The 14,406-nt window shown below is 58.2% G+C and overlaps 1 protein-coding gene across 2 annotated transcripts in view; it reads right to left on the reverse strand.

Annotated features, from left to right (window-relative positions):
* The window catches only part of ZFPM1 (zinc finger protein, FOG family member 1), a 75,415-nt gene that overhangs the window by 44,176 nt on the left and 16,833 nt on the right, over window positions 1-14,406 (reverse strand). For both annotated transcript variants that reach the window (XM_074314461.2, XM_074314462.2), the window contains exon 2: window positions 485-613. In XM_074314461.2, the coding sequence (XP_074170562.1) occupies window positions 485-613 (129 nt within the window). The remainder of the gene's footprint in view (window positions 1-484; window positions 614-14,406) is intronic.

A 14,406-nucleotide genomic window follows, 5' to 3' on the forward strand; every position in this document is an offset into this window, starting at 1 on the left:
AGAACCTGCTATGTACCAAGCACCACGTGTGCTGAGGCAGGCGTCACAGCCAGGCAAGGCCTCGCTGCCCCATTTCATAGAGGGTAAACTGAAGCTGGGAAGGGGCATGGCTTTCCCGAGGTCGCTCAGTGGCCCATATGACTTGCTGTCTAACCCTGGGCTAGGGAGCCCATGGGAGCCTCATCTGTACCACAGGAGGCTGGACTTCTAAGACCCTCCCACTGAAGGTGTACGTGCCTCCTCTTCGCAGCTACCCCACACCCCCTCCAGCCCCTGGGGTCAGGCCCTGGGGTGGGAGCCACCGTGGCCTCTCCTGACTTCACTGGGCACAGTTAGCCCTCAGATACACTGAGCTCAATGTCACTTCACAGATGTGGAAAATAAGAAGGACTGGCTCCCATGAAGTCACAGGTGATGATGTAGGACAGTGCGGTATAACTCTGGGTGCCAAACCCCAGCCTGTCGTGCCCACTGCCTGACTCACCTGGACTGGAAGGGCTCAGGGGCTCAGATTCTCCCATGGCCTCTGGCTCTGGCGCTGCAGCTTCCTGTTCTGGGAGGCCCGTGTCTGCGGCCTGGGCTTCTTCTCTGGCCTCCATGTCTCCGAGGGAACCTGCAGACATAGTCAGAGGGGAATCATGAGGCACTGCCCCCTCATGGTGCACCCTGGCCACACCACGGGGTCAGAGGCCATGAGGAGGCAGCCATCAGCGTGGGGGCTCCCTCAGGGCCCCTCAAGACTTGATGTGTGAACTCCACCCTATAGTAACCCAACCACTGCAGCAATTCCAACGCCTGGGGGTCACTGGCCCTCGCGCCCCACCTCACCTGCCCTGTAGCCTCTGCTCCCCCACAAACTGCTTTTGCCAGGACAATGGTCCCAGCCTCTCCCATCCGCTCTGCTGCAAGCCACGGGAGCTATGGGGACTCTTCTTGGTCAGGAGCCCCTGGGGGTAACACAAATGCCATGGCCTCCCCCGTCCCACAGGTACGTACTTCGGGGGTTCGCAGAGCCCCAGTGTGCATCCACAGCCCCCGTGGGTAAACACCTCCTGGGCCTTGCACAGCGATTCCCTCTGCCCCAGACCCCTCCTCTGGGAAGCGCCTCACACTCCGGTTCTGAGGTCTGGGAACTTCACAAGGGTGGGCCCTAGTGCCCAGCCCACAGGAAGCACTTAGAGAAGCTAAAGGAATAATTGGTTGATGGGGCACAGGTGAATGCACACGTGTCTGCAGTCAACCTCTGGGGGCTGGAGTGCCACAGGTCTGGGCCCCCTAATTCCAATCCCCATCTCCCCTTAGAGGCTCTTATAGGGGGTGCCCCATGGAGCCCATACAGGTAAGAAGGCAGCTGAGAGTCCAGATGACGTGACCCCAGACCCCCTGTAAGGGTATTGAAGCTGGACCTGCCAAGCCCGAGTGCAGGCCAGGGAGGAAACCTCTGCCCCGAGGTCAGACGGACGGTGCCAGAGTGGTGGGCAGAGAGAACAGTGGTGACCAGGGGCCCCCAAGACATGATGTATGAACCCCACCTGCTCCCCAAATCCCCTAGGCCTCCTCTATCACTGTCTGTCTCAGCCTGGGCCCTGAGACAGGAACTAGGGTGAGGCTGCCTACTGCCCCAATTATAGCAGGTCCTGGATGGACATCGTTTCCTTATAATGTTGATGAGATGCTATAAAAATCAAACTATGGCTTATTTCTGTTAGCCTAGGGTAAAACTGATTTCGTTACATCATTTCACTTAAAGTCAGGGAACCTATAGAGGACATTAAGTGGGGACTTACTGTACCTCCCCAACTTCCTCCTCTGCAGCCACCTGCCCTGGCCTCTCCACCCACTGGTCATCAGAGAGATGACACTTATCTTCCAAGTGTGGCATGGGGAACATTGTGACTCATGGAGCCCAGCTGTGTCTACTCAGGAGTGGGGAGTGCACTTCTGGGCCCAGGCCACTGAGCCTGAAGCAGCCAGGCCGTCTTGCTGTTGAAGACAATGAGCAAGAAGAAAAGTCTAGAAGCCATGGCAACATCTGCAAATTCAGACCTCAGAGGTACCTGATGGAGTAGAACGGGGCTTGCTCTGGCTGGTGACAGTAACAGAAGGCACCAGAAGGAAGGCCTGATCTGGGAGGAATGGAATGGCCACTTCTTAAGGGCTGAGCCCCCCATCCCTGGAGCAAGTAGCAGCAGAGGGAGACTTGCTTGGGATTCACACCTTTGTGGCTGGTGGTTCCTGACCTTTTGTATGTTATGACCCCTCTGGGAATCTGATGAAATCCAGTGCCTTCTCCCTGGAAAAACACGCAGAGGGACCAAAATTTGTCCAGTTTCAGGAGCTTCTCACCAAATTGTTGGTGTGCTCCTTCCCGGTTCCCTCACTCTCCTCCTTTGCCCGGGTTTTCCAGGGGTGAAAGGAGTTGGTTGGGTGGCTGATAGAGGGAGATGGGGCTTGCTGAGACCTCAGATGCCTGCCCATCAAGTAACAACAGTGCAAGCAGCCAGCGTCCAACACGGGCCACAGAAGCTGGCTCATGGCAGCAGGACAGACAGGGAGACCCACGAGGCTATGACAGAATGAGCAATGTTGTGGCCAAGTTTCCAGGCTGACTTTCAAAATCTAGCAATTTACATGGAGTAGGGAGGTGGAAAGCTGATTTCTCTTTGCTCAGCTTCCCTCTCTAACCATAGGTGGATGATGGCTGGCTATAGTAGTAAAAACTAAGTTGTTCCTGGTGGGGCAGATGCCTTTCCTGCCTTCTGCCAACATCTAAGGACAGGACCTCTGGACTCTGAGGGGGACCTCGAGGGTGGTAGGGGAGACAGTCAAACAACAGAAAACTATAAATGTGCTGTGAGGGAGGGAGGTAAATGAGAGAGAGAGGGAGGGAGAGGGAGGGAGGGAGAGAGAGAGAGAGAGAGAGAGAGAGAGAGAGAGAGAGAGAGAGACAGGCAGAGATGCTATCAGCAGATCTCAGAGGGGACGACACTGGTATGACGCTGACGAGGCTGGCAGCTGAGAAGAGGGCAGAGGGGCAGTTTGTGCAAAGGCCCAGAAGCAGGACAGGCTGTGATGTGGTAGAGGAAGAAGGAGGGGGGAGTCAAGGCTGACCGAGAGGCTGCGGAAAGCATGGATCCTAATGCTGGGGGCACTGGGGAGCCACAGAGGGTCCTGGCAGAGGTGGCAGGGTCATTTCCCAGCCGCAGACCTCTGGATTCAGCTCCTGACTAGTCCCAGCCTCCCCAGGACACTTCAGAGCTGTAATTACTCAGACCACACAGAACCAGCCTCGGGCTAAGCCTCTGTGCTCTCCTCCATGCGCCCACACGGGCAGGCTCCATGGCAGGCAGGGCACACCCCAGACCGGTCCAACTCGTGCCTCTGTGACAGGTGGGAGGCCTGACCCGCCATGACCTCCCTTGGCACACTCCGGGCCAGGCAAAGGCTGGCCTCCACTCCCTCTCCTGTGGGGTAGCCCTGAGCAGGCTCTGCCAGGCATGGGGCCAGCACACAGTCCTGGTGTCAGCCCATTCGCTGGCCCTTTTCTAGAAGGCCTGATGTCTTCTGTGTCTCATTCAGAGCTGGAGGGGGTGCCACAGAGCTGTGGCCCCTCCTGCTGAATGGCTACGGAACTTTAGGGCCTCAGGGGCCTGCTCGGGAGAATAGGTATGAAGCCACCTGTTTTCAGCAGGGACCAGAATATTGGGGCTTGGCCAACGCCGGGCACACAGCTGACTCCCTTCCCTGTATCTGCCAGGCCCCTAGGACAGCAGCCCCGACTCGGTGCCTCGCCCAGGTGGGCCTCAGCCACCCAGGGAGGCCTGAGCCCCTGGCAGGTCCATTTATGGAGAACAAAGGCCCGTGTTCCACACAAAGGCGAGACGATGAGCGTGAAGAAAGAGGCTGTCGGCCTGGCAATTTATTCTAATGCCGCTAATTCAGTTCCAGCACAATTAAAACAGCTCTGATAATGCAGGAGACAATTGCCAACCAGCAAATCGCTACAAGCCCACAGCCAGGAGGTGGCATGGCGAATTCTACCCCACGCCCACCTCATTACCCCACACGTGTGCCATGTCACCCCCGCTTCAGCCCCTGTGACACCCCTGGGGCCACCTGGGCCCCCGATCCATCAGGGACTCAGGTAGGAAGGTTTCTCTGCTGGCCTGGGGCATTGAAGAGACGTCGTGCTTCCTGGGTGCCCTGTGCTAGGAAAGAGCCCCGCCTGCCCCTGTGGGACCCTCTCTGCCCAGAGACCCCAACAGCTGAGCCAGGCCAACCCATGATCAGGCAGGAGGTATCCTTGCTGTGTGACCTCAAGGCAAGTCACTCTACCTGTTTGTGCTCAGAAACCACACAGCTCCTACCTGGCAGGATGAAATGTAGTGTCACCTCTATTCCAGCTTAGCTCAGGGCTGGCACACAGTAAGTGGACCCCAAACATCAACTGTTATCACCACTGGTTACTACCACACACTGCCCAGTAGGGCCTGGGAAATGGTGGGGTGGGGGGAGGATGTGCTAGTATTAAGTACCGCCCATATATGAGCCCTGTGCTCCGCATTTTACAATGTCCTCTTTATCCCGGTCACCCCCCTGTAGCCAAGGGGCGTAGGGACGGTGGGGAATATGTGTGGGGAGGGTGGGGCACACTCCCGGGCAGCCAGACAGGGTTCACAGAGAAGTGGTGGGAGAGGATAGCAGGACCGTGGTGGGGGTGGGGTGCAGGGGGAGCCAGTAGTGATGGGCAAGTGAGCCTTCCAACACCTCCCAGAGCGAAGCCCACGTCAGGACCACCTTGCAGATAAGTTCACTGAGGCCCAGCAAGGTGAACGGACCTGCTCATGGGTGTGGGCAAGGAAGCTTTGGGGGGGTGCGGGGGGAGATGGGCAGGGCAGGAGTCACCCCCAACACGCCACCCTTCTGGACACTGGCTCAGGCCATAGCCCTTCTCTGTGCCAGGTGCACCCCCTGTGGCTGAACCAAGAGCAGGGGCAATGCTGGTCCCATTACTCGGCAGGCGGGAGAGGCTGGGCACCTATCCGGGGGAGCCCACGGGTGACAGAGTGGTCACCATAGGCCAGGGCAACATGGCCCCCGCTGCCCGGAGCCCCCCTGGTTATCACGATGAGCAGACGCCCACGTGCCGATGCGTCTCCTGCTCATTAAGCTGGACGCCGAAATGGAAATGAAAACATAATAGCTATTTGATTGGGGGTGAGATATTTTGCATATTGGCTCAGCACTGATAGCGGAATTTCATCAACTCCCTTTTTTCATGCTTTAAAACTGAATTATGAAGACAGGCTCTGTGCAGCGGGATGATCCCAACTCCTTCCAAGTCCCCCAGCTGCAACGATTAACGACCCCCTCCCGGCTTTGATGGCCCAGGCAGCTGGGGGGTCCTTTTGAATGACTGCCTTCAAGAAAGCTGGTGGCTGAGGAGGGGACAAAATCCCCCCAGACTTCAACCCCCAGGTGGATCTACCAGGTGGGTGCAGATGGGGGTGGCTCAGAGCATTGGATGGGAGTCTGAAGCCCTGGGCGAAGACCCCCTCGTCCCTGAAGACTGTACCTGTGTCGAGTTGGGGAACTCTCACTGCCCTCCTCCCGGTCATTGGAAACGTGAAAGAACCAGGGCAAATCCCAGTGAGCCCCCACCTGGGTTGGGGCTTGACCACAGGTGCGGGTCTTTCCCTTGTGCCTGCCCGTTGCACGGGTTGTTTATGCCTCTCTGGGAAGGTCCTCTATAGTCCCAACTTACAGGGGAGGAAAGAGAAGAGCAGGTAGCTGCTCAGGCACCCCCTCCTGTGTCAGGGCTGGATTTTGAATGCAGGCCGGCTGGCCTAGGGTCAGAGTGGACACTGGAGGACCACACTCTCTGCTCCTCCCCCACCTATATCCCGGCCTGCCTGGGGAGTGGCAGAGGTGGGAGAGGGGTACCAGGCAGACCCTGGAGTGTGGGTGGACCTGCGTTCTGATGACCTCATTTTCAATCATTTTTCTTTTATTCACTCATTCAACAATTCACTAGCCCAGTTCTTCATTTACTCATCAAACCTTTCCTGAGTCCACCGAGTACCAGACACCCAAAGGCATTGGAGACCCTGCCCCCAAGAAAGAAACGTGAAAAATGTAAGTGTGGCCATTGCCACAAAAGAGAGGTGGAGGTGCTAGTCAAGGATGGCTTCCTGGAGGAGGCAACAAGCAAGTGGCAATCTGGAAAGGGACAGGGAGGTTGCCTGCAACGGGAGCCAGGGAAAAGCATTCTGGGCAGAAGAAACAGCAGGGTGCTGAGACTGGTGAGCTTGTGCAGGCTATGTCTCCTTGAGCCTGGTTTCCGGAAAGCCAGGGACGAAAGCCGCCTTGTGTCATGGGCTGGGGTCAGGGTTCAGTGAGGTGGTGTCAGTGGGTGCTGAGCACAGACTTGTGGTTATTATTACAACTGTTGTTATTGTTTCAACTCTCCAGGGGGGTGCCACCTGACCCTCTGGGGGCAGGGGTGAGGGTAGATAGGCATGGGGTGGCTGAGGGGCTAGGGCCTGGGGAGGGCAGTGCAAGCTGAAGAAAAAGACCTGCCCCCTCCACTCCCATGAACCTGGCAGAAGGCCTGGACTCCTGTCTCGCTGGCCCTGGGCAGCTGGTGGGTGGGCGGGGGCATGGTGCTGCCAGGAGAGAGACCCTGGCCTCTGGGCAGCACAGCGGCCAGATAAGGCCCCGATAACGGAGAGAAAATAGCAACAGATTCAGACTTTCCCACTGCTGGGTAGCGGGTAGCTCAGGCCATGGCGGGGACAGAGGCAGTGAGGACAGGCCTGCTTTCCCTGAGGGAGCTGTGCTGTGGGAGCTCAGGGTGATGGGGACCCAGCCATTCAAGGGGCCCGGCAGACAGAGCTAGGTCTGAAGCCTGACCTCTCGGCAGTGGGCAGCATGACGTCTGGTGAAGCACTCCTTCCCCCTGGGTCCTGGCAAGCAGGACTGGGTGCTCTTAAGCCCCCTCCCATATAGGAGATCTGGCTAGTGTTTGACATACAGGGAAACTGAGTCACAGAGCACTGGGGAAGCTGGCTGCTCTGGCCCAGCACCCACCTGTTAGCTACAACCCCACGCATGCAGCCTCCACGCACTGTCCAGGCCCCTTGGGACCAAGTGACTTATACTTTATGCACAATTCTGGCAAGCAGCTGAGCGAAGAGAAGCCGGTTAGAAGAAGGGAGCACTGGGTAGGGACAGGGTGAGGTCAGAACCAAACTCAGAAGAGCAGGAGGGAGTCCAGCATATGGGGCTCCAATGAAGGCAGGGCCCTGCATGGACGGCCCCAGATGGCCCCATGGCTGGTGAGGTTGGCTTGTGTTACCTATTGGGGGCTGGAGCACGCCCAATGGAGCTTCTGATAGGAAAGGCGTCTACGGGAAGGTGGGTTGGCACAGGGAGCAGGTTCTAGGCCCCCAGTGGAAGTTACAAAGCCTGGGGAAAGGGTTTCACTTAATCGGAACTTCTTCAACAGCTTCTCTAGCATCTGGACCAGAGGCAGGTTGCCGGCCCACTGCCTCCTAGCAGCTTGCAGCAGCAGACGGCTGGGAGCGCTCTGGAGGGCACAGGTACTCACAGGAGGAGGCTAGAGCTCTAGGAGGGCCTCCTGGGCACCCAGCCAGACCCCAGCACGACCCTCCCAATGGGTCCTCTCATGCCCACTTCCCACCAGGACACTGAGGCCTGGCACAGATGACACATGGAGACTGGCAATTATGGCGGGTCTACATACCATCCACTGCACCTCCCTAAATGTGGCCTGAAGTTGCCCCCTTCTTCCCACACCACTGCCAGAGTGGGGTCCAGCCCATCAGCAGGTCCCCTTCTGGGCCCTGGATCCTCCCTGTTCCACCCTTATCCCGGGAGGACGACTAAACCCCTTTTGCTGTCCTGGCCCGTCATCCACGGGGCCTCAGCCCACACTGTCCCTCTGCCAGGACACTCTGTCGCTTCCTCTCTATCCAGTTAAGGCCTCCTCACCCCTCAGTGAACTCTTTCTCCCCCAGTCTGGGTGTCCCAGAAGCCTCACATTTATTTGTAAGTCCTTTGTGTGATTCTTGATTTTCCCGGGGGGGGGGGGGGGAAGAGTGAGGGTGGGGAGGAGCTGGCCGGCTGATGCTCCCTGCCTGCCCCCCAGTGCCCAGAGGGAGGATGAAGTGTGACCCCACCCTGCAGTCAACTTCAAGGAAGGCGCCGCCCCAGTAGCCCTGCTGGCATGTGCCCTGTGTTCAAGGACTGCACCAGGGCCACCAGGATGGGGTGCTGTTGGAGAGGCACATGGTCCCAGCGGAGCGCAGAAGGGTCTCTGGGGCCTCAATGGGCGTGGACGAGGAGGGGCCCGCAGGCCCCTGCTGTGGCCTGCCAGTGGCTCTCATCAACCCAGGATCAGTCCCCGATGACAGCTTGGGCGACCACAAGAGGATGTTGGCAAGATAATCTTGGCTTATTCGAGCGGGCAGCCTATTCCGCAGAGGGCAGAGTGAGTGTCTGAACCTCTGTGTGTGCTGAGGACCTGGGCCCAGACGCCCTCCAGCACTGGTCCTGTCTTCCCCGCCTTCACCCCCATCCCCCACCCCATCCCAACTGCACAAGTAGGCCTGGGGCAGAGGAGTCATGGGGACTGAGCAGCTTGAGGCTACTTCGTCACCAAAGGTCAGCCAGATGTTGCTTGAATGCTTCCTGCAATGGGGAGCTCATACTGCTCTTCCAGAGGCCCAGACATCTGAGTCTTGGACCCTTGCACCTCTTGGGTCTTTGTCTCCCCATCACGCTGTGTATAACTGCCAGGCTGAGAGCTCATAGCCCAGTAGGCACCCAAGCCAAGCCCAGAGGTGCTGGTGAGTGCGACTGTCCCATGTAAGCCAGGCTGGAGATGGCTGTCGCTGTCACAACACTCTCTGGGCCATCTGAGGGTAAACAGATGCCCTCAGAATCAAGCACGAACTTGCAGTGCCAGGGGAGTGCTAAGCATACTCTCTGGGAACACACACCCATGTTCTAATGGACAAGAGCTGCAGGGACCTACTCCAGCTTCTGACAAATTAAAAATATCCTATGGGGATGTAATTCACATACAATAAAATTCATCCTCAGCTTTTAAAGGCGTAAGTGTTTATAGAAAGAAGGGAGGGGCAGTTACATGTACCCCAATAAAACCCAGGGCCCCTGTGGCCCAGTCTCATGCAAAGATACACGCTCTATCACCTTTCCTTGTCAACTCTCCCACACCCCAGCCACCCAGCGCCTCTCTCGGGCCCCAAACCCAGACGATTCAGGTCCCTGTGCCTCTGCCCTCCCTCCCTGCACCCCCACTTGAATGTTCATTGTCCCCGCTTCCCTCCCCCTCCTTCTCCCCACACCCACTTTCTGACTCTGTCACAGGCCTGGCAGCTGGGCTGGCTACACCATACCTCACTGTAAGGGTGTGGAGGGAGGCCTGGGTGTCAGGAAAAAATAAACCTTCTCCTCGGCAGACAGCGGGTGGGTGACAGGTAAAGTTATTGCTGCTACTGTCGTCATTATGAGCGACCATGCTCACGTAGGTATCTTGTCCGAGTCCTCCTTATGCCTGGGAGGGCTGCTGTAATCAAGAGCAGCCCCACGTGCAGAAATGAGACCTGCTGTCCACCCGTGTAACCTCTGGGACAGGAGGACCCCCTCCTAGGCTTCAGGCTCCCCTCGCCCTGTGGCCACCCTCTCCTCCTTAGGCCTCACCCTCCCTGGTCACCCACTGGTTAGCTTCCCAGGTCCTTCCTCCTAGGGCTGTCAGTGCAGATTCTAAGCACACACTCTCTGGCGGGCAGTTGTCTACACCTGTGTTCCCCATTGCACTCAGCCTTATGGGAGATGCTTACCTGGAAACCTCAACCCGCCCTCCTCTACTCAAGCTCCCCCTCCCCATGGCTCCCCATCTCTCTCAGTGCCAAAGCCAAATCCTTACCATGGACTGCAGCCCATGCCAGCATCCCAGCTCTGGAACAGCACCTTGCACATAGTAGGTGCTTAATGAATACTTGTGACTGTGTGATGGGGGTAGTAGGAGGGAAACAGGCTGCTCATGGACAGCCTGGCTCAGGAATAGGGCTGAGGCACAGGGGCAAGGGGAGTCTCGTTCGGCCCCAGGGGGGAGTCTTGGGGTCTGAGCCCATGTGTTCAGGGTGGATGACCAGGGGCTGAGCCCCGAAACAGGGACATGCCACCTCCTGCCACTGGTAGAAGATAAGCCAGGCCTGCCCTGCCTGGGGTCTCTGAAGCTTGGGTGGGAATGGGGGCTCCAGGCTGGGAGGAATGAGATTCAGGGAGATAGGGTAGTGACACCCGGCAAGGGGGTGCTGCATCCATATCCCGCCCCCCAGCCACCACCACTTCCTCCTGTGGCCAGCGCTGTAACCGACAGGCGGAACTTGGGGGGCTTAACTGCTCCGGCCCAGGGGGCCACGCCCAGTGGGAGCCGAGCTGTGAGCCAGGCACTCCCTGCCAGGCAGCGCTGGGGCCTCTCCCAGCCTGGCCGCTGCAGGCAGGAGTGAACTCCAGCAGTAATAGTGACAACAGTAGCAGCAATAACGACAACAGTCGCAGCAGTAGCACGGAGCGGCCTCCACAGCAGGCCCAGTTCTAAGGATTTAACCACAAAGCACTTTTGATCCCCGATTCATCACCTTAGTGTTACCTTATTTTACAGATGGGGAAACTGAGGCAAAGGGAGGTAGAGAAACTGGCCCAAGGCCTCATAGCTAGAAGAGTGGACAGGTGGCCTGCTCCCTTCTCCTGTGCCCTGCCCTGAGCCCAGTGTTCCCTACGCTCCCCCACCCACTCTGTGAAGTGTGTGTGGGGGTTCGAACCTAGGTCTGCAGACTCCCAGGCCTGAAGCCTTGTCTCTTCCCTCACCTGGCCTCAGTTTCCCTCCCTGGCCCTGTATCACAGATAGACTGAGGTCTGGAGAAGCCCTGCATATCCCTTGCATGCCTTTCTGCGTCCATTCCCTGATTGCCATGTGACTGCCATGTCTGCCCCCAACTCCAACCCTCAGGCCCTTTCTGTTCCGAGGCCAGGGCCTGGGCTCTGCCAGCTATTTGCTCTGTGGTCCAGGGCATGTATAACCCTCTTCACCATATGGAGGCGCTGCCTGCCTCCCTGGCTGTGGTACAGGGTCAGCAGGGGTGCACAGTGGCTGGCACCCGTCCCTCCAGGAGCTGTGTCCCCTTTGGCTTAGATCCCTGGGACACACTGGATAGCCCTCAACAGTTTATGAAGCTCTGCCAGGACCCTCCTCAGCACAAGCCTGTGGGGAAATTGGTTCCTCTCTACAGATGAGGAACTGAAGCAGAGAGTACTACACAAGCCCTCACCTGGCCCCATCACAGGCCTTGGGCCGTCTGCCCACACAGCTGCTCAGGGCAAGGCAGAACCAAGGCCGGGTTGGGGTCCTGGGTATATGGCTCTTGGCCTTGGTTTACAGATCTGGCAAGTGGGTGCTGATGCACTGACCTTGTAGTGCTGTTACAAGGAGTGAATGAGAAGGACTTTGTAGGAGGTGAAGACCGCCCAGGTGTGGGTTATTCCCAGGAGCACTGTGACTCCTTCTACCAGTTCCTGAACACCTGCCACGTGCTGGATCAACCGTGAGCAAACAGGTCCAGATGGGTGTGCGTACGTGTGTGTGAACATCCTGGGTGGGGGGTGGACACGAATCTCAGATCTCATGAAGTGCTACGGTGGTACAGGACACAGACAGGCAGGTGGGCATAGGGGTGGTCAGCAAGGGCTTCTTGGAGGAGGAGGCAATATTAAAGCTGTGACTGTGAATGGGGGGGCCACTTCGGGCAGAAGGAACTGTCAATGCAAAATCCTGGAGTCAGGAAAGAGTTGGCGGGTTCTGGTGCTGCAGGGGAGTACGGTGGGGGCTGGGGAGGAAGAGGGGTGGGAGCACAGGCAGCTGGCTCGGCACCTGGCAAGCTAAGCAGAAGACTGGGCACGGGACTGCAGCTCCTGTGGGTGGCCACCACCACCAGGCAACCCCTGCTGGGTGCCACCTGCTAGGCCTCGATCAGGATCCTCCTCTGCCCTGAGCTTGCCCCTTCTCTCCGGCCAGGACCATGGCCAGTGGGCTGGTCCCCCAGCCCTGTCCCCAGGGGCAGGGGCCGGGCAGGGCGAGGCAGAGAAAGGGGAGGCGGAGGAGGTGGGAAGAAAGAGCGGGGCCTGAGAAAGCCCAGCCCGGCTGATAGGGGAGAGATTGGTTTCAGCCGGAGCTACGGGCCTGCCAAGTCCACATCCTATCGCGCGGCCTGCACTTACTCAACATTCATCTCCGCTCAGCTCGGAAACTTTATCAACGCTGGAGGTTGGCGCCATCTCTGGGCCTGGCCACTCCCCGCCCTCCGATGGGCCCGATAGCCACTGATAGATTACACGAGATTGTTTCACTCCGAGGACCGATTACTAATACTCCCGGGGGAGGGGACACAGACCACGTGGCCTGAGCCGGGTGGGGAGGGGCCAGGCCACTCATGAGCTGGGGCGGGGGCGGGGGGTGGGGGTCAGGGAGAACACACTTGGGGCCACGTGGCAAAGACCCCGGCATGTGACTGGTGGGAGGTGAAGGGGCAAAGCCACAGTGTGGGGTGAGGGTGGTGGTCAGGGCATGGTGCGTGGCACAGGCAGCCAAGGTCATGGCATAGAACAGAGCAAGAGGAGGCCTGGGGAGGAGACGGGAAATAGTGCCCAAGAAAACGGGGTGCCACTGGCTCCAGAGAGACTCTCTCTCCAGATGGGTCAGTACGGCTGATAGATGGGAGTGGGGCTGTGGCAATTGGAGCTGTTGCTGTGCGGCCCCCATGTCAGATGGCGGCAGACTGCTTCTTGGAAGGGGACATGGCCCCAGTGTGACAGGGCCCTGCCATCTGATAGTTGGGGCCAGGAGACCCCAAGGAGGAACGGGCAGGCACCGAGCCCTCCTCAATTCCAGACTCTTCTCTCACCTGTGGGCACCTGGCCCTCAGACACTATTGCACTGGGACTCGCCCCACAGCCACCCTGAGAGAGGCCTCCCATTGCCTACTTCACTGAAGAGCTGCCGCCGGAGAGAGGGGGGAACTGGGCCCAGGGAGGCCTGGGTTCGGGATTTCATTCACCCCTTGGGGTGGGCGGTTCTCATCTCCGCTTCCAGGCCAGGCTGTCCCGAAGCTCTGTGGTCAGGAGCACACCCAGGCCTGGGAGACTCGAGTGTCCAGACTTTTGGCAGCCATCCTGGGCTGTTTCTCCAGTGCTCTGGGGATGGTGTGCAGGGAGGAAGGAAGAAGCCGGTCCTCTAGGCTGGCCTTTTCCCTTGTTGGGTGTGGCCAGGTCCCAAGCAACAAATCTACTCTGCTCCCATTGCACATATAAAGAAACCTCTCCGGTCCCATGGGGAGTTAGCGGCTCTGCAGCGCCTGAGCCCGCACCTCCTGGCCTCGTACCTCCTGGCCCCGTGTGCCCCTCATTCCCAGGGGGCCCACGTCCACAATGTCAAGGAAGCTGAAGTAGGGGATGCTTGGGTTCAAACCCCACCAGGCAGGGCCCTCGCCCACCCTGAGTCTGTTTCCTCCACTGAAAATTGGGAGTTAAAACATCAGCCTCAAATTCAGAGAGTAGAATGGAGGCTGCAGGGGCTGGGGGTGGAGTGGGGACTTCGAGTTCAATGGGGACAGAGTTTCTGTTGGGATTATGGAAGTTTTCTGGAAATGGATAGTGGTGATGGTTCCACACCTTGTGAATGTACTTAATGCCACTAAATTGTACATTTGAAAGTTATAATGATAAATTGTATGTATACTTTACTACAAAAAATATCTGCCACCCGTTGCCAAGGAGCACACAGCAGGTGCTCCATAAGTGCCTGTTCCCTTCCTTGGGGATTCAGAGACACAAGTCCCTCCCTACCTATGGGCACAGCTCTCTGCAGTGACTTGGCCTTCCCCACCACCACCACACTGCCTCAGGCCATTTGCCAGATGTGGAGACTGACGCCAGGGCTTGCTGGGGTCTGGTCCTGTGTCCACAGACAGGGGTGGGATGCTGGGGGCCGTGTCAGGTCCAGGAGGTAGGCCAGACCAGCTCACCCATCCCATGAATGACCCTGGGAAAAGTTCTGCTGCTGGTCATTGCTTGGCCCCTGAGGAGGGGACTGGGGCTTCCCTGGTATCCAGCTCCATGCCCTGCAGGCCAGGAATTCAAGTAAGACTGGACCGAGCCCCAGGCCTGTGTGAAGCATGGTCCACACAGCCCCTAATGGTCTCCTCACGACCTCGGAGGGCCCCATCCCCATCTCACAGGAGACTGAAGCTCAGGGGTTTTAGTGATTGGCCCAAGGGGACCCAGCGAGTGGTGGGCAGGGAT

The sequence above is a fragment of the Rhinolophus sinicus genome, chromosome 8, assembly GCF_057876585.1.
Source record: "Rhinolophus sinicus isolate RSI-liver-muscle chromosome 8, RSI-T2T, whole genome shotgun sequence".
Classification (NCBI taxonomy): Eukaryota; Metazoa; Chordata; class Mammalia; order Chiroptera; family Rhinolophidae; genus Rhinolophus; species Rhinolophus sinicus.